We start from the raw sequence: 19,802 nt of genomic DNA on the forward strand, positions 1-19,802 counted from the left end.
GGCATCCAAAGGAATGTAAGAAACAGAGAGCATAAAGGGAAAGGCAACAGCTCCAGGTCCTGCCCACGCAGGCCGAGGGCGAGTTCTCCCTTCCAGACACTGTCTCACAGTTGAAGAAGCATGCCTCTTGCTAGCCTTCTCAGATGGCCTTCTCTTCTTCCTGCCCCATCTTTTGACAGTCTGCAGAGTTCACCCCACTGCCTCATTCTCCTAGCCTTTCAGTACTGTCATTAAAGGGACTCCTCTCTGTTGTCAAACGCAACAGGAGCCTGGGGAATTTCTGGTTCCAAGGCAAGAACCACGTCAGCTCACTTGCTCAGTAATAAGAGGCCCACATCAGTCTCTTTCCCAAGAAGCTCAAGAAAGAAAGGAGGTCCTGTTTACAGCCAGCATTGTAACTGCCCTCAGAAAGAGTAGTGGTTGGGGCAGGTTAGAGCCCAACGGCCAGGGAAAGGGCATCCTTAAGTACAAAGCCTCCTTTCTTAGGGAGCTCTTTCTTGTTCTATTCCTTCAAGCCAATTCAGGCTACTTTTACTTAAGCGGTCCTAGATAACAGAGTGCTGGAAATAGGTGATACTACCAAAGGGAAATGAGAAAGGAGAAAAACACTGGTCACAGACATCCCAGGTCTGGCAGAGGTGAGGGGGTGGAAACAGGCAGACTAAACACGGCAGAGCTGGGCAGGGACCCACCTTCTAACTGGACAGATACTGATGCCATTCACAAGGAGGAAAAAAAGACAAAAGGAAACCAAATACCCAATGGGAAAAAAAAGTTCGCATGTAAATATTCTGGGCAGCTACAGGGCTTCACAGAAAGTAGCAAAAGTGCTCCATTTCCAAAAAGGAAGAGAAAGCATGGAATAACCCACTTTTAAGAGACCAGACATCCTTGTTCCCTGTCTAAGCACTCCCTCTTACCTAGATGCCCTCCCCCAGGCTTCCAGAGCAGTAACTAAAGTGTGGTCTTGCTCCAGGCTGCATTCTCAGCCTCACAGCTTGTGTGTGTGTGTATACTCAGTTACATCCGACTCTTCGTGACCCCATGAACTGCAGCCCACCAGGTCCTCTGTCCATGGTATTTTCCAAGCAAGAATACTGGAGTGGGTTCCCATTTCCTACTCGAAAATCTTCCCAACCCAGGGATCGAACCCGCATCTCTGTGTCTCCTGCACTGGCAAGGAGAATTCTTTTCCCCTAAGCCACCTGAGAAGCCCTCCTAGCTTCTGAACCAAATGCAAATGCTGCACCTCTGAGAATCCCACTGAGAATGGACTAGCTGGGAACAGAAAAGTTGTCCCTGTAATCACAGCTGTGAAATAAGCCATGGAGAAAAAATAAAGATGCTTTCTTGACCATTGTAGTTGCTTCTAGCTTGTTATGGTAAATTTATTTTTTCACCATTTCTAAACAGTCATAGTAGACAGGTAAGGAAAAGACAGTGCCTGCTCTAAAGTCCAAAGTAGCCACACTGCAGCCTTAGCGACTATGGGGCGGTCTGGCTAATTCTCAGCCAGTGCCCAGCTACATGGCTGGCATTGCAGATGGTCTCTGCCCAGCCCTTCGAGCCAATCCTGTACATCTGGGCCATCCGCTCAGCTGGATTTGACCCCAAAGGGAAATGAAAACTGCACTTATCCTCTGGCTCCCTGGTGGCAGCTATTGCTTAGCTGCTATTTAGGATTATCTACAGACCCCTGAGACAGATCTAGGGAAGTGGGGTGAAATAGCTTATTTGAAAGTTTTATATGTTTTTTTTTTTTTTCATAGAAATCAAAATGCTGTTTGGTCATTAAGTGTGCTTTCTCTGCTCCCTGTCCCACCCAGGACCGCCTCCCCCTTACTCCACACCCACCCAGCTGTGGATCCTACTGAAAGCACTTCCCTTCTCATTTTGCCTTAATCTGGGGCTCAGGCAAATAGGATATGACCAAACCTCACTTGGGCAGCAATGCTGGAGACTGATGTACATTTTTAAGCCAAAAGGGTTGAGACTAAGTAGCATGATGAGAGTGGCTGCTTTGGATTAACCCGCTAGTGCTGCCTCTCCCCTAAGCATACACATCTCGTTTCTGTGGTCTGCACTTGGCAGCTGTTGTTAAAACCTTAGTTCTCCCCAGTGAGGCCTGGTCTGTTTGCTGCTTTGCTGAGATGGTAGCTTTACAGAGAGGAGTCAGGTTATTCTCAACCTGATTCGTTTCTTTGGACTCTACTCTCAAGATAAGGTCAGAAAAGATTAATCCTTAGCCAAGTGGTAAACTCCTTAAAAGAAAATTCTAGACTTAAAACACAGAAATAAGAGAATTAAGGTTCTAATTTTTAAGGGGAGACCTCATGGGCTGATCAGTGTAATAGTGCTACAAGCCAAGCTTGCTGCTGGGACAGTGACTTCCCTGTCACACCTCAGATGACCCAGGACACGAGCATGTGAAGTCCTACATCCTCCTCCAGCTGGAGCTAAGGCACAAGTAGGGGCTGGGCTGTTTCACGCGCCACAGGTTCATATCCTGGAATCTTTGCCTCCAAATTTGGGCTGGAAAAATAGTCACCATCTCCAAAAAGTGCTAGAAACCAGGGAACCAAGTCTTACTGATGAATTTCCCAAATGTATCCACACTTCCATGGCCCCTGCCTCCACCAACGCCTCCTGGGATTACACCAGGATACAGTCGATACTTAAGAACAAAATCCAAAAGCTGAGGGCTAAATGATTTCTTTGGATTTACATTCATTTGTGAAATACAGATACTGATTTAGTGAATCAGTGTATGAGAAGAGACCCCCTTAAATGACATCACTTTTATAAACACTAATTATTTTTCTCAAGTCTGGGTTTCCTGTAAGTCACAACAGTCACAGTTAACTTCCATTTCTACCATCTGAAGGCTTGTCCACTTCCAGCATGAACCAGGAGAAATGTAGAGAACCCACCACAATTTGTCTAATACTTGATAGTGTTTTATTTCCAACTCTGATCCCTGCCCTGTAATTAGAAAGTCCTGCCAGTTTGCTCCTGACAGTTCTTGCTATGGGAAAGCTGGTATCATGTTCTCTGAAACATACCGCCTTTCATCTAGAGTTAGAAACAAGGTATAAGATAGAAAAAAAGAAGCGAAGCCACTGCTGTGCATAGACCCAACCCACCAGGGCCCAACCAGCAGCAGCTGTTATTGAGGATAAGACTGCTTAAAAGACCCACGCAGGGCAAGAGGGAACAAAGGCAGTTCTTCCCACAGTGAGAAGAAGACAGGTGACGTCACAGCTTCCAGCTGCCTCATCATCCATGCTTCACCCCAGGAGTCATTCTTGCTGTCACGCTAGCTGAGGCTTATGGGCCTCTCTTTGCAGCTCTTCATACTCTTCCCCAGGTTTCAGCTGGGGGCCAGGGATCATCACCGTCTGAAACAGCAGGAAGCTGAGTTATCTACTGTCCAAGTCCATGGTTTACCCAAGAGATCCATGCCTGCCTCCAGGCCCATCCCCAAAGGATTCCTCTTCCTGGGGCTGCATCACCCTCCCTCTCCACTAGGAGGCACCCAACAGGAGTGGCTGAGGATGCCATGTCTTAAACCAGGTGGCCCTAGGGGTAAAGAACTCGTCTGCCAATACAGGAGACGTAAGATGTGGGGGGTTCAATTCCTGGGTGGGGAAAATCCCCTGGAGGAGGACATGGCAACCCACTCCAGTATTCTTCCCAGGATAATCCCATGGACAGAGGATCCTGGTGGGCTACAGTACATGGGGTTGCAAAGAGCTGGACATAAGACTCAAGCAACTTAGCACACCTTAAACCATGCAAGCTGCTTTACCTTAAGGATGGGCTGCTTAGGGGGTGCCCACGGGGGAATGATCTTGCCATGCATCCTCCAGCTGCCATAGGGATTTGCCAGGTGCTTTTCAAAGACAACATACTCCAGGACATCCCTGGGCACATCTTCCTGTCCATACATCAACCGGCCAAACCGGTCATAGATGGCCAGAGTCTGCAAAGATGAAAGCACATCAAGTTGGTTAGTCCTCAGAGTTGTTTAATTCTGAATCCAGACTAACCAATCAACCACTGACACTTTACTCTTAGAGGGTTCTGACTGAGGGGGGAGAGCGGTCAGGGTGGAGGGAGTGGAAGGATCCCAGAAAGCAGAGGAAATAATATCCCCACACCTGTGTTCACAGCTAACACACAGCAGTGGGAAGGGTACAGTGACAAGGCAAGAAAGACCATGGTGAGCCTTTCCTTAGAACTCACAGTCCTGGGTAGCTATACCCAGGACTCAGAGGTAGGTGCTCAACCTGAGAGTGAAGAAAAGCTGGGAGGAAAGCAGACTGGTGCCTCTACCTGCCGGGTGTGCATGCGGACGGTGACCTGGCCATACGCGTTGCTCTGGGTCACCAGACTCGAACAGCGAACCTGCACCACCTGGGGTGGCTCTAAAGATTCTACGAAGCTCCAGCGGACAGTCTTATATTTGATGTCCCAGACCATGTCCTGAGGGCAGAGAAGAGTTCAACTGGATTCCTGACTGCACACCCCCGCCCCCTTAGGGAAGTGGGTGCTTATTTCCATGCTTCCTCTTCTTGCAATGCCACAGTCAACATGCAACGTTTCCCATCAAATGTGCTCTGGTGCTTCTTTTCTGCCTCACTTTTCTAAATTTTTCTTAAGCTACTGCTCAAGCTCACCTTACAACAACTTGCTTTTCCTTTCTAAATCATGACTCAAGAGCCAATTACCACCTGGAGGACTCTTCTCCAAATCAATGAAGAACTCATTCCAAACTGCCAGCTTACCTAATATGTTATCCCTCCCACACACTTTCATAATCTGCTCATTATTGCATGCATTTCTGTTGGCCACATGTTTGTTTTTTTTCTTCTTACCTTTCGGCAGTTTTTATAGGAATTTGATAGACTTTTATAAAGGTTAATAACCTGCTTAGACTAGGATACTTGTGCCTGGGGAGATGAGGCAGAACTGAGAGCAACTGAAATTCTTATTCTTGAACTTCTAACTAAACCACAAAGTCCTCAATGGCAGGAGTCTCCCAGAGTACCTAGCACCCTTGTTAGCACACAGTGTAAGCCTCAGGCACACTGGTTAAGTCCTTTATTGTAGCACAGGCATGTGCAGGGCTGGCCTAAGGTGACTATCCCCTCACCTCAGGGTCTGTAGTCTCAGTACTTGCTCAGGGACCTCCTCTTTCTGCAGCTGCAAGGCCCTTACCAGACTCCATAGCAAGTCATTACCATGCAGCCAAACATAATGAACTTCAGCCTTTTGCCTTAAACTTCCTGTACTCTCAAAACTGATCCTTAAGAAAACTGAGGTGCTATCTAGAATCTGTCTACTCAGGCATCCCACAATTCTAAGGAAGATGAGAACCTACCGGAAAACAGTTTTCGGTTACCAAGGTATGAAGTCGGTCATGGTCTGAGCTAAAAAGGAAAGAAATTTGTATCACTGACTACTGCTTTTATGATACTCTATATGAAAGTTGAAAATGGCCCTGAAAATGGAAAACCATTCCCTTCATTTTTACAAATATTTTCTGCACCCCTACTATAAACCAGGTAATATACTAAGTCCTAGAGACACAAAGATGAAGAATAACATGATTTCTCAGAAAACCATGAGCTCTAAAAGCAGTGCAAAGTTATGTTTGAATCTCAGGAGCAGAAAGAAATTTCTCTGAAATTACTATACATCCTTGAGATGGGTAAAAGACCTTCACTGGGACATGGGGACTGATTTCTGTTCTAAGCTGGAACAAGATTCAACACAAACAACAATCAAAAGCTCAACTTATCTCCTCTTATCATGGATACATTATCACTACCAACTGCTTAGCCTTATTTCTTATACTTTCATCCTTGAACCTAGCCAAGAGATAACCAGTATGGTTGAGTCGCTTCACTGTTAATCTGAAACTACAACACTGTTAAACAGCTATAGAAAGAAAGTGAAGTCACTCAGTCATGTCTGACTCTTTGTGACCCGATGGACTGTAGCCTACCAGGCTTCTCCGTCCATGGGATTTTCCAGGCAAGAGTACTGGAGTGGGTCTTCCTGACCCAGGGATCGAACCCGGGTCTCCTGCATTGCAAGCAGACGCTTTTACTGTCTGAGCCACCAGGGTAGTCAACGGCTTCCATTAAATGGCTGTACCCCAACACAAAATAAAAAGCTTAAGGTTTGGAAAAAGTAAAAGATAACCACTTGTCATTTCCGGTCCTTTCCACACAAACTATCCCTCCATCCCATCTTTGGAGCTGCCAAAGTGACCAAGTTATGCTGATTCTATTCGGTAAGAAAATGAGACAACAAACCCAAGCTCCTGTACATGTAAGATTTTAGGAGGGTTCCTCACTGAAGTAGGCTTCAAGTAAACCTAAGACCACAGATTAGTTTCTTTCAGATACACATTCATGACTTTCTCCTGCAATTTATTTTTTTTGTTGCCTTTTTTTGTTTTTTATCTTCTGCAATTTAACACTTCCTGAGTGGTTTAAGTCTTGCTCTTTGAAAAACTGTGTCTCTAATGCCAGGGTGGGTGATAGGTTACTTCTAATTGTTTCACTTCCACTTCTGTTCCAAATAAAAAGAGTCATTTCCCCTCACTGTAGCTCTAGACTAGACTAGACCAAGTTGTGGTGATAGGTGCCACAACCACCACGCCTGGCACCTCTCAATGAATTCCTCATCACTATCTTGGCCTAGAAATCTTCAGTAGAAATAAACTCCCCCTTTTATGAGCTGACTCAGTATTTTGTAAGAGAACTTATCCTATAAGTAAGTTTGCAATAAAACTTACCCTCCCACTGTAAACATCCAGAAAGGTTGGAGAGAATATAATAAACACAGACACACACACATTTTTAAATCTCTAGCCTAGTACACAAGAAAGGAAGCTAAGTCCATAGGTGCCAGAGAGGAAGAGGGAATTAAAAGCAGAATGGAAAGAACATAACCTGATACCACAACCAGGTAAGAGATGATTTAGGGATCCAGAAATAGGATCTGATGACTAGAGCTTGACTTCTCCTAAAACCCAGGACGTTGGAAGGACAGGGAGTTGGAATTGAAATCCCTGTATAAAGCTATGACCCTCAAAAAAGTCTGGCACCTGCAGGAAAAGGAAACTAGAAAAATAGTCCACCAACCTAGAGACAAAGCTCCCCTCTGTCTAGAGCTCTGAGCAGGGCGAAAAATCTAAAAAACAAACAACAAAAAAACCCCCACGAAAACTGAAAAATTAAAGCACTAAATACACATTATACTCAAATGTGGACACAAAATTTACAGTTATTTCTATGATGCAAGAATTCCTAAACTAAGAAATTAACATAAAAACTTATACCTTGCCAACGCTATCCCTAAAGGATCTGGCAGAAATACACAGAGAAAACCTCTCTAGGAGCATGTTCATAACTTAGGTTGTCTGGAATTCCCTCAGAAGAAACACACTCCATCATCAACACTACAAAACAGACCTGGAATCAATCTAGCAAAATCAACAGACACAGACATCAGACAAAACGACAGACCAGGAAGCATTAGGGGTGGGTCCTTTCATTGAAATAATTGATAAATAAGAAAAACAAAATCTCAGAACTCTGGATACTTATAATAACCAGGGGAGTGCCTGATGAAGGGAGAAGCCAATGAGCTTGGATTTAAGAACATGTACAAACCACATACCCTCCTCTTTCCCTCAGGCCTGCCATGACTGTGGGACAGTGGTCTGTGTTCTGGAGTGGATGGCGGGTACTTGGGCAGGCAGCAAGGACCTTCCCCTCCAAAATTTGAGTTTGCACATTCTGGTCAATCTGGTGGACAGCAGAGAGACCCACACAAACCATGCCATGGTTTCAGTCCTGCTGGCTGCAGCAGCTTTTCCCATCAACAGATACAAAGGGATAAAGGGGAAAGAACACCTATTTTGTTTTTATTCAGTCAGACAATTTAGGAAATCTTTGTCAGGTCACTGGCTGACTGCAGAGATAATGGAACGGAAACTTCAATGACTACTACCCACAACAAAGAATACACACTTAGCAGTATTAGTTTGGAAAAGTCACAAATGGATGGCAGCGACACTAATCAACAAAGTCAGCAATTCCTGAGGAGCAGAGCAATCTGATTTTCAGAGTTACCACATAATAATACTCAGAATGTCCAATTCTCAACAAAAAATTACAAAGTATACCAAGAAACATGAAAGTATGGCCCACTTACAGGAAAAAATTTTTGACAGAAGCCATCCCTGAGGAAGCCCAGACATTAGAATTACTAGCCAAAGACATTAAATCAATTGTCCTACATGTTCATTGAGATAAAGGCAACCAGGGAAAAAGAACTAAAGGAAATTGGAAAACAATCTACAAAATAAGTACATCAGTAAAGAGATAAAAATTATGAAAATGAACCAAACAAATTCTAGAACTGCAAAATACAGTGAAAGAAATTAAAAATTCACTACAGGGGTTAGGGACTTCCCTGGCAGTGCAGTGGTTAGGATTTCGCCTTCCAGTGCAGGGGGTGCAGGTTCAATTTCTGGTCGGGGAGCTAAGATCCCACATATCTCCTGGGCAAAAAGCCAACACATTTAAAAAAAAAAAAAAAAAGCAGGGACTTCCCTGGTGGTCCAGTGGTTAAGAATTCCCCTTCCATTGCAAGAGGCGCGAGTTCAATCCCTGGTCAGGGAGCTAAGATTCCACATACCTTGCGGCCAAAAAAACAAAAGCAATATTGTAGTAAATTCAATAAAGACTTTTAAAAATGGTCTAGATAAAAAAAAAAAAAAAAAACTTAAAAAAAAAAAAGCAATATTGTAACAAATTCAATAAAGACTTAAAAAAATTCACTACAGGGGTTGAACAGCAGATCTGAGCAGGCAGAAACAATGGATCAGTTACCTGGAGGATAAAACTACTGAAAGTGTCCAGTCTAAGGAGCAAGTGAAAGTTGCTCAGTTGTGTCCGACTCTTTGCGACCCCATGGACTATACAGTCCATGGAATTCTCTAGGCCAGAATACTGGAGTGGGTAGTCTTTCCCTTCTCCAAGGGATCTTCCCAACCCAGGAACTGAACCCAGGTCTCCCGCACTGCAGGTGGATTCTTTACCAGCTGAGCCACATAACTTGAGGATAAAACTATTGAAAGTATCCAATCTAAGGAGCAAAAAGTAGAAAAAAATGAAGAAAAATGAGTAGAGCCTGAGGTACCTATAGGACAGTGTCAAATGCATCAACACCCATATCATAGGAGTCCAAGAAGGAGAAGAGAGGAGGCAAAAAAAAAAACATTTGAAGAAATAATGGCTGAAGGAACTTCCCTAAGGGTCCAGGGGTTAAGAGTCTGTGCTTCCACTTCAGGGGGCACCGGTTCAATCCCTGGTCAGTGAAGTTCCCGCATAATGCATAGTGTAGCCAAAAAAAGAAAGAATAGAAAGAATGGCTGAAAACATTCCAAATCTGGTAAAAGAAGTGAATGTTCATATCCAAGAAACTCCACAAACTCCAAGCAGAGAGAACTCAAAGAAACCCACACTGAGACAGGGTACAAGTGCCAAAACCAAAAGACAAAGAGACAATCTTAAAAGCAACAAAAGAGAAGTTATTTGTCACATACAAGGGACCTTAAAAAGGTTACAGTTAAAAAAAAAAAAAAAAGGTTACAGTTGATTTCTTATGAGAAACTATGGAGGCCAAAAGGTAGTGGGATGGTATATTTAAAGGCCTAAAAGAAAATCTGTCAACTAAGAATTCTATAGACAGTAAGGATGAAGGAAAGGGCTTCCTTGGTGGCTCAATGGTTAAGATTCTGCACTTCCACTTCAGGGGACATGGGTTAAATCCCTGGTTTGGGAATTTCCACATGCCATGAGGTATCGCAAAAGAAAAAAAAAAAAGAATGAAAGAGAATTGTAGGTATTTTCAGATAAACAAAAATTGAGAGGGTTTATTACCAGGAGATCTGTCCTATTAGATATACTAAAGGAGTTTTCAGACCTAAATGAAAGGACACTAGACAGTAACTTAAAGCAATAAGAAGAAATAATTAGCACTGGTACAGGTTACTATATAGGTAAACATAAAAGCCAGTATTCTTGTACTTCTGATCTGTAATTCCTCATTTTTTTCCTATTTGATTTAAAAGGCACAGGCATAAAACTTCAGTTACAAATCTATGTTATGGGCACATAATGTATAAACATATAATCAGTGGCAGTAACAATGCAAAGGGGAAGGGACAGAGATACACAGGAGCAGACTGCTTGTACACTACTGAAACTCTGATATTATCCAAACTAAACTGTTAAGATACTAATTCTAATCCCCAAAGTAACCGTTAAGAAAATAATTTTTTTAAAATCTATAGAATAGGAAAGAAGGGAATCAGAAAGGTATACCACTGGGACTTCCCTGGGGGTCCAGTGGTTAAGAACCTGCCTGCCAATTCAGGGAACACTGGTTCAATCCTTGGTTCCAGAAGATCCCACACACCTGGGACCAATGAACCTTGTGTGCCACGATGACTGAGCCCATGCTCTACAGCCTTCAAGCCCCAGCTATTGAAGCCGGTGTGCCTAGAGCCCTTGCTCTGCAACAGAAGACGCCACTGCAATGAGAGGCTCATGTACCACAATAAAGAATAGCCCTGGCTTGGTGCAACTAGAGAAAGTCTGAGCACAGCAACAGAAGATCCAGCACAGCCAAAAATAAACAAATAAATACATAAGTAATATTATTATTTTTTTTTCATAAGTAATACTATTAAAAAAATGAAGTTGGATGCTTACTTTACAGCATACACAAAATTAACTCAAAAGGGATCAAAGACCAAAATGTGAGAACCAAATCTAAAACTCTTAGAAGAAAACATAGGGGAAAAATTCCATGACACTGGATTTGGCAATGATTTGTAGATTTGGCACTAAAAACTCAGACAACAAAAAAAAAAACATGTAACTTGGACTTAATCAAAATTAAAACATTCTTATATCAAAGTACACTACCAAGAAAGTCAAAACCCATGAAATGGGAGAAAATATTTACAAAGCATATATCTGATATGGGATTACTATCCAGAACACATAAAGAGCTCCTGCAACCCAATAACAAAATAGCAACCCAACTGTGGCCACTGCTGAGTTTTCCAAATTGCTGACTTGAACAGCATCATCTTTAAAGATTTTAAATAGCTCAGCTGGAATTCCATCACCTCCACTAGCTTTGTTTGAAGTAATGCTTCCTAAGACCCACTTGACTTCACATTCCAGGATATCTGGCTCTAGCTGAGTGACCACACTATCATGGTTATCTCGATCACTAACTTTTTTTAATATAGTTCTTCTGTCTGTTCTTGCCACCTCTTCTTAATCTCTACTGCTTGTTAGGTCCGTATGATTTCTATTCTTTATTGTGCCCATACTTGCATGAAATGTTCCCTTGATATCTCCAATTTTCTTGAAGAGATCGCTAGTCTTTCCCATTCTGGTGTTTTCCTCTATTTCTTTGCATTGTTCGTTTAAAAAGAACTTCTTATCTCTCCTTGCTATTCTCTTTAACTCTGTATTCAATTGGGTATATCTTTCCCTTTCTCGCTTGCCTTTCACCCCTCTTCTTTCCTCAGCTATTTGTAAAGCCTCCTCAGACAACCACTTTGCCTTCTTGAATTTCTTTTTCTTGGGGATGGTCTTCATCACCGCTCCCTGTACAATGTTTCAAATCTCCGTCCATAGTTCTTCAGGCACTGTGTCTACCAGATCTAATCCTCTGAATCTATTTGTCACCTCCACTGTATAATTCATAAGGGATCGATTTAGGTCATGCTTGAGTGACCTAGTGGTTTTCCCTACTTTCTTCAATTTAAGCCTGAATTTTGCAATATGGAGCTCATTATCTGAGCCACAGTCAGCTCCAGATCTTGTTTTTGCTGACTGCATTGAGCCTCTCCATCTTCAGCTACAAAGAATATAGTCAATCTGCTTTCAGTTTTGCAAAGCTAGTGGAAGTGATGGAATTCCAGCTGAGCTATTTCAAATCCTAAAAGATGATGCTGTTCAAGTGCTGCACTCAATATGTCAGCAATTTGGAAAACTCAGCAGTGGCCACGATGGGAAAAGATCAGTTTCCATTCCAATCCCAAAGAAGGGCAATGCCAAAGAATGTTCAAGCTATCTAACAATTGTGCTCATTTCACATGCTAGTAAGGTTATGCTCAAAGTCTTCAAGCTAGGCTTCAGCAATATGTGAACTGAGAACTTACAGATGTACAAGCTGGGTTTAGAAAAAGCAGAGGAAACAGAGATCAAATTGCCAGCATTTGCTGGATTATAGAGAGAGCAAGGGAATTCCAGAAAAACGTCTACTTCTCCTTCATTGACTAAGTTAAAGCCTTTGACTGTGTGGATCCCAACAAACTGGAAAATTCTTAGAGGTGAGAAGAGCAGACCACCTTACCTGTCTCCTGAGAAACCTGTATGCAGGTCAAGAAGAAACAGACTGGACATGAAATAACTGACTGGTTCAAAACTAGAAAAAGAATACAATAAGGCTGTATATTGTCACTTGCTTATTTATGTACTTCTATGCAGAGTACATCATGCGAAATGCTGGGCTGGATGAATCACAAGCAGGAATCAAGACTGCTGGGAGAAATATCAACAACCCCAGATATGCAAATGATGCCACTCTAATGGCTGAAAGTGAAGAGGAACTAAAGAGGATCTTGATGAGGATGAAAGAGGAGAGTCAAAAAGCTGATTTAAAACTCAACATCCAAAAAACTAAGATCATGGCATCCAGTCCCATTGCTTCATGGCAAACAGAAGGGGAAAAAGTGGAAGCAGTGACAGATTTTACTTTCTTGGGCTCCAAAATCACTGTAGACAGTGACTGTAGCCATGAAATTAAAAAATGTTTGCTCTCTGGAAGAAAAGCTATGACAAATCTAGATAGCACATTATAAAGCAGAGACATCACTTTTCTGACAAAGGTACATAGAGTCAAAGCTATGGTTTCTCCAGTAGTCAGACATGGATGTGAGAGTTGGACCATAACGAAGGGTGAGTGCTGAAGAATTGATGCTTTCAAATTATGATGCTGGAAAAGACTCTTGAGAGTCCCCTAGACTGCAAGGACATTAAACCTGTCAATTCTACAGAAAATCAACCTTGAGTAATCAGAGACTGGAAGGTCTGATCAATCAGACATTGGAAGGTCTGATGCTGAAGCTCCAATATGTTGGCCACCTGATGAGAAGAGCCAACTCATTGGAAAAGACCCTGATACTGGGGAAGACTGAAGGCAAAAGGAGAAGAGGACAACAGAGGATGAGATGGTTAGATAGCATTATTGACTCAATGGACATGAATCTGACCAAGTCCAAGAGACAATATAACACAGGGAAGCCTGGCGGGCTAGAGTCCATGGGGTTGCAGAGGGTTGGACATGATTTAGTGACTAAAAGACAAACACACAGAAAGGATCAGGATGAGCTAGGGATGAGGTAGGGTGAAAACAGCTGCCATTAAGCAGAGTCCTAACACTTGCCAGTGGAGCTAAGCCAGACCAAATGGTGAAAATTCCCAGACACAGTGAAAGAAGTCAAAGATAGCTCCAGGCTCCAATTATTTCCCAAAGAGGAAGCTCTCTCACTCTAGAATTCTTACCTGAAGAAAAAAAAAAAAAAACAAACCTAGAATAACAGCTGCTGAGAACATAACGGGGATAAGACAGGTAGTTCACGTACTTGTTTAGACACAGGTGAGCTTCAATGAAGATATCCTGGGCTTTTTCAGGGAAGTCCTTTACTTTAAAACTAGGATCACTTTCTTTTATCCTCCGGATCCTGTAAAATTAAGCATGAGAATCATTTTAATAACTTAACAGCTTACTTTACCTCCATTAATGTCTGTCCATTTATTCAGTAATTGTTTTTTGAATGTGCCAAGTCCTATAAATACAGCCTTCTAACTTACACTTAAATCAATTATTCTGAAGAAAAACCAAAGCTTCTCATAGTGAATTTCTGAAATTTTGACATCAAAGAAGATATCCTACAAGCACTAAGGAAGAAAAAACAGGTTTCATACAGAGGCTCAAGAGTCAGAAAGACATTGGGCTTCTAACCAGCAACATCAGAAGTTAGAAGATTAGAAAGATAATGGAGGAGTATTTTTGATGGAGAAAAAAATGACTCCCAGTCTAGAATTCTGTATCTGGGCAAATTATTTATTTTTTTGGCCACACTGCACAGCATGATAGGTTCTTAGTTCCCCAACCAGGGACTGAACTTGTGCCCCCTGCAGGGGAAGCGTGAAGTCTTAACAACTGGACCACCAGGGAAGCCCTATGAGCAAATTATAAATGAAGTGGGAGACTAAAAAAAAGACTTTTTCTTAGCCTTGCAACATTTCATTTATTTACCTTCCACTCTTTCTCAGGAAGCTGTGAGGGAATGTGTACCACCAAAATAACTGAATGTACATGAAGGAGAAAGACATAAAATCCAGGAAACAGGGAATATAAATAAGAGCAAGGCAAATGGATTAGCAGGATGATGATAAAAGTAGACCCCACAATGTACAGTGAGCCTGAAGAGTGACCAATCCAGACCGAAAAAGGTAAGAAGGCTCCAAAAGGGCTTTCTTCTTTTTTTTTTTTTTTTTTTGGGGCTTTCTTCTTTATGATGAGATTGATAAAATAATGTTTTCTACACAGTGAGAGAAAATTAACACAACCAGGGATTCTACAAGGAAATGAGAAAAAAAAGACACTTAACGCCAGGAATTAAAAAAAAAAAAACTATTATGCAGGAAAGGAAATGTAATAATAAGGTACTGCATGGCTCAGCTGTCAACAGCGTTTTCATAGTTATAGTAATGTAAACAGGGAATTCTGATCTAATCAGTACTACCAGAAATGTATTAAGAGGATGAGGGACACCATAACCCAGAGGAATTTATCCCAGGAATGCAGGGTTGGCTTAACACTAAAAAATCAATTAATGTAATATACCATATCAATATAATAAAGGAGAAATATCACATTATCATGTCAATGATCAGAGAAAAAGCATTTGACAAAATCAACTCCTTTACACTCTTTTCACCTCAAAGCCTTGTTTTGTTTCCCTGGAATGCTATTCCTCACCACATTTCTCTACTCAGCTAACTCCAAGCAACCCTTTAGATCCCAGCTTTAAATGTTATTTTCTTAGAGAAGCCTACTCTGAACTCCCAGAAGGGAAAGTTATCTTTCCCCGTCCTGTGTTTCCATGGCACTCATACTTCACCGCATCTGTAATTATGTGTATACAATCAGTAACTGGTCTCCTCCCCTAGACAATAAGTGCTGTGTTCGTCAACATCATGAACTCTTCTACCAAAGAGTTCACAAGCCAGGAGAGAAATACATGAGAGGAAATCATCACAATACAGAGTTATCAGAGATAGTAAAAATAAACATACAGTTATAATTATAACAAAGGCAACTCCAAAAAAAGTCAGGGAAGGCTAGAAGCAGACACAGAAATTAAAGCAGACCTAGAGATTATCATACGTTACGAGGTAAGTCAGAAAGAGAAAAACAAACAACATACAATGTCACTTATATGTGGAGTCTAAAATACAACACAGGGATGTCCAGTGGTTAAGACCCTGAGTTTCCACTGCAGCAAGTGCATGTTTAATCCCTCTGGTCGGTATACTAAGATCCCATATGCTGAGTGGTGCAGCCAAAAAAAAAGGCAGAAAGAAACATATCTATGAAACACAAACATAATCAAAGCTGTGGTTCTTCCAGTAGTCATGTACGGATGTGAGAGGTGGACCATAAAGAATGTTGAGCACTGAAGAAATGATGCTTTTGATTGTGGACAAGACTCTTGAGAATCCCCTGGACAGCAAGGAAATCAAACCAGTCAATCCAAAAGGAAATCAACCCTGAAAATTCACTGGAAGGACTGATGCTGAAGTTGAAACTCTAATACTTTGGCCACCTGATGCAAAGAGCTGACTCACTGGAAAAGACCCTGCTGCTCAAAAAGATTGAGGGCAGGAAAAGGGGGAGATAGAGGATGAGACGGTTGGATGGCATCTCTGACCCAATGGACATGAGCAAACTCCAGGAGATAGTGAAAGACAGGGAAGCCTGGTGTGCTGCAGTTCATAGGGACACAAAGAATTGGACACAACTTAGCAGCTGAACAACAACAAAGAAACAAAGAGAACAGACTTGTGGTTGCCAAGGGGGAGGGGAGAGGAGAGGGAAGAACTGGGGGTATGATTATAAAAAAAAAGCAGGGATTTCCTGGTGATCCAGTGGTTAAGAATCTGCCTTGCAATGCAAGGGACACCAGTTCAATTCCTGATTGGGAAGATCCAACATGTTGAGGGCAACTAGGCCCCTGTGCCACAGCTACGGTGCTATGGAGCCCAGCAGCCGTAACTATTGAGCCCACATACAGCAACTACTGAAGCCCACATGTAGTGTGGGGTGTAGAGCCTAGTGTAGGGCCGTGCTCCACAACAAGAGAAGCCACTGCAGCCAAAAATAAATAAGTATTTTAAAAAAACAAAAACCAGCAGACACAATGCTTGAGGAAAAAAGACATTTTTCAGACAGAGGAAAGGATGTGCAAAGAGAAGCAGCACAGCAATTGTCAAGGAACTAGCAACTAGTTTGGAAATGTTAACGCTTAGGATGAGAAAAATGAAATAGACAATGGTGGAGAGAAAGGTAAGAGCCAAGTTATTTTTTAAAAAGCCCTGAATACCACTGAAGAAATCTATATTTTATTCTTCAGATAATAAGGAGCCACAAGGAGTCTGAGGCAGATGTGTTGATGTGATAAGATCTGTATTTAGAGGAATGTTGTAGCCACATGAAGAATTGCCACTAACTCAATACACTTGTGCATAGAAATCTATATATGACCTTAAAGAGCCTATAATTTAGATACAGTCAGAGCCAGAGTGACAGATGCTGAAAATCTCTTTAAGAAGACAGTTCTGGCTTCTGCTCTTTAACTAAAGCACAGTTAGCTCCCTAGAACAGGTCTATCTTCTAAAGTCTTTTGGTTTTTCTTACTCTCTTAAAATCTCAGGTATTTCTCTTATAAATATGCTCTCTCTTATTACTACTTTAAATTGTTAAATATGTGATCAAAAAAGTGTCCTACAAACTTCAATGTCAACTTCCTAAATGATGTGAGAAAAATGACAAATCAAGGCTGAGATGCTAAGATTCAGAATGCCCATACTATTATACATTAAGTCTATTACAGGGAAAGAATATACTGTCAAGTTATCAAAAGAGTTATACACAACTAATCCAAGACGGCCTCTCTGGATTAAGTAGCAACAAGAAATTTTTATTCTAATATTAACTCCCAGCTGTCTCAGATACCTACGACAATTGTGATGCCACATTCTTCTTCAATCGCTCAGTCCTCTGTGCTAGTCCTTCCTTAGAAAGAGATGACACTCGGGCATCACCCTCAGGAGGAACATAGGCATCAAAGATACCAGCTGTAAAGAGAGAAGGAGAAAACTAAGAAAGCATTGCAAGATTGAGAAAAAGTCATCTTGAGGTCATAAAAAATTGGGAGGGCTCCTGGATACAAAATAGTTTATATCAACAGACTTTTCCATGCAGAGGAAATCATGCAGGATTAGAAAAAGTAGAGTAAGATAATCTTAGTCTTCAAAAGAGTCTTAGCTGCTTCTTGTACAAAACAGAGAAATTTTACCCTGGTCTTCTAGGAATATTGTGAAAACAAGATCAAAGATGACCTCATGAAATATAACGTATACAAATTATTGAATCTGAACTGATTTGGGGGTTAATTAAATGCTATCATTCACAGTCCAAATCATTCCACTTTTCAAGAAGACCTTTGACAGAAGGGGACTGGGTTAGGGCTTTACCTGTACAGGCCAGATGTATGGGACGTTCCAAACTTTCTTGAGGAATGACCAGTCCTGCTTTCCGGGCATAGTCTATGAACTCTTTTTCTGTTTTGTATTTGGGTTGATAAGTAGGGGGTGTGAAACGTTTTTTAGTTCTCGCTGGAACTACTGCTGTGGACTGAGTCATCAGGATTGGCTGGAGGATAGCAGAAAAAGGTTAGGTAACCTGGGAAAAAATCTTATACAAACTGTAAGCAAAAAAAAAAAAAAACTGTAAGCAAAGATAGAAAGGGCAAATTCAAAGAATGACTTAGGAACAATTATAAAGCGACACATCATGGGGAAATGCTTCTATCTTAACAATTATAGCTGTCTCTTACTAAAAACCAGTAAGCAACTTTTACTAATACTAATACCACTCAACCTTTACTAAAGGCTTTCTTTTAGTACTTTTCATACTACAGGGCTATGCCAACTCAAGGATGCAGAGTTGATGAAAGCAAGGTTGATCAGACTGATGAAAGAACGCTCAGTCTGATGGGGAACTTAAACACCAACCCAGTACTCTCTCTTCTTCTGCTCTACCTAAACTCAGAAATCTCTACATTTACTCAGATTACATTGTGCTCATTCTATTGGGAGCCTCAACGTAAACTTTATTTTGTCGTTCTAGCTCCCAATTAACCAATAAGCTCTTTAAAGGCCAGATCCCTTTTCTCGCTGACCATGAGGTTTGTTCAAGCAGGAACGATTCTCCCTCCTTTACAGCTACTGATCAATTTAGGACAGTTATAAAAAATCAACGGCAAGCGAGACCACCTTCCAAACCTTTACTACTTTCCCACTTAACATCCGTACGCCAGTGAGACCCAGGGCAAACCGGAGAAACTTAATCCCCGAGAACTTGTCCGCCCTGATGGCCCTACCAGGGCTCTCCCCACTCAGCCACATAGCTATACAATAGCTGTGTCTCGCCTACCTCAACTGCTCCCTACCTAGGTATGATCTGTATCGCCCAAGTTCACCAAGGACAACCGTAAAGTGAGTATTTCCCTCTACTCTGTCCTCCTCCAGCCCCCAGACTTTCAGCCACCCCATCCCTACCCACCTGCCGAGACCACCGTCCTACAGCCCTGGATAAGCAAGACAAACTCCGCGGCATGGGGGCTGCCATTTTGCTCACGCAAAGGCAGCTGGGAGGGAAACAGTGGAGAGCCGACGGCTGGAAAGAAGGCGCATAGGGCGGAGCTAGCTCGGGCGTGGAATTTTCCAGGGCTCGCGCCCTCCGCCAAGTGTGAGAGGCGCGAACGCGCACGTACGCGTTCGGGAGGGAGCGAGGGTGGAGTGGAGCTGCGCATGCGCAGTAAGATGGCGTTGGGGGTAGGGTGGAAGCACGGTTGTCACGCGCCAGGCGGAGAGCGTGGAGCCACAACCGCGCCTGCGCACCAGGTTTTCTGGCGGCCAGAAACTACTGCATTCCAGAAGGTTTGGGACAGAGCTGCACCTTTTTTCCATTCCGTAAAGAACGAAAAGATGTTTCCCTTTTGAGACAAGTGTTTTCTTCGGTGCCTACTTGGATCTTAGGAAGGACAAAAATGTCTAACTTCTAGGTCTATATCCCATATGGTGGGTAACCTTAGCCGGAGCTCTGATTTTCCCAGTCTATACTGTGAGAAGAATATTCTATCGAATTAAGGAAATTAATGACAACTGTGTTTATTGAAGAAAAAGACCCGTGGACTGACAAAAGCATTTGTTTGCCATTTGGGGACAGAGGCACAGGTTTTATTAACACAAAAAATGGCTTATACTTAGAAATCATTCACCAGATGCCAGGCAATTTTCCAAGTATTTTATATATTTTAACTCAATCCTCATCACAAACAA

At 42.2% G+C, this 19,802-nt stretch overlaps 1 protein-coding gene across 2 annotated transcripts; it reads right to left on the reverse strand.

The window, feature by feature from the left end:
* Nucleotides 1-1,730: 1,730 nt before the first annotated feature.
* MRPL45 (mitochondrial ribosomal protein L45) lies at nucleotides 1,731-19,310 on the reverse strand. Of its 2 annotated transcripts, none has more exons than XM_043470009.1 (8): nucleotides 19,024-19,310; nucleotides 17,934-18,111; nucleotides 17,417-17,534; nucleotides 13,754-13,852; nucleotides 5,384-5,432; nucleotides 4,336-4,485; nucleotides 3,809-3,982; nucleotides 1,731-3,398 (listed from the first exon to the last, which is right to left on the reverse strand). In XM_043470009.1, the coding sequence occupies exons 1-8, from the start codon at nucleotides 19,087-19,089 to the stop codon at nucleotides 3,312-3,314; spliced, it is 921 nt and encodes a 306-aa protein (XP_043325944.1). In that variant the 5' UTR covers nucleotides 19,090-19,310; the 3' UTR covers nucleotides 1,731-3,311. The 2 variants fall into 2 exon arrangements, with proteins under 2 accessions (XP_043325944.1, XP_043325953.1); XM_043470018.1 differs by having other exon boundaries at nucleotides 17,934-18,163; nucleotides 19,024-19,141.
* Between the last annotated feature and the right edge of the window lie 492 nt (nucleotides 19,311-19,802).

Source organism: Cervus canadensis, chromosome 1, assembly GCF_019320065.1.
Source record: "Cervus canadensis isolate Bull #8, Minnesota chromosome 1, ASM1932006v1, whole genome shotgun sequence".
In the NCBI taxonomy this organism is placed as follows: Eukaryota; Metazoa; Chordata; class Mammalia; order Artiodactyla; family Cervidae; genus Cervus; species Cervus canadensis.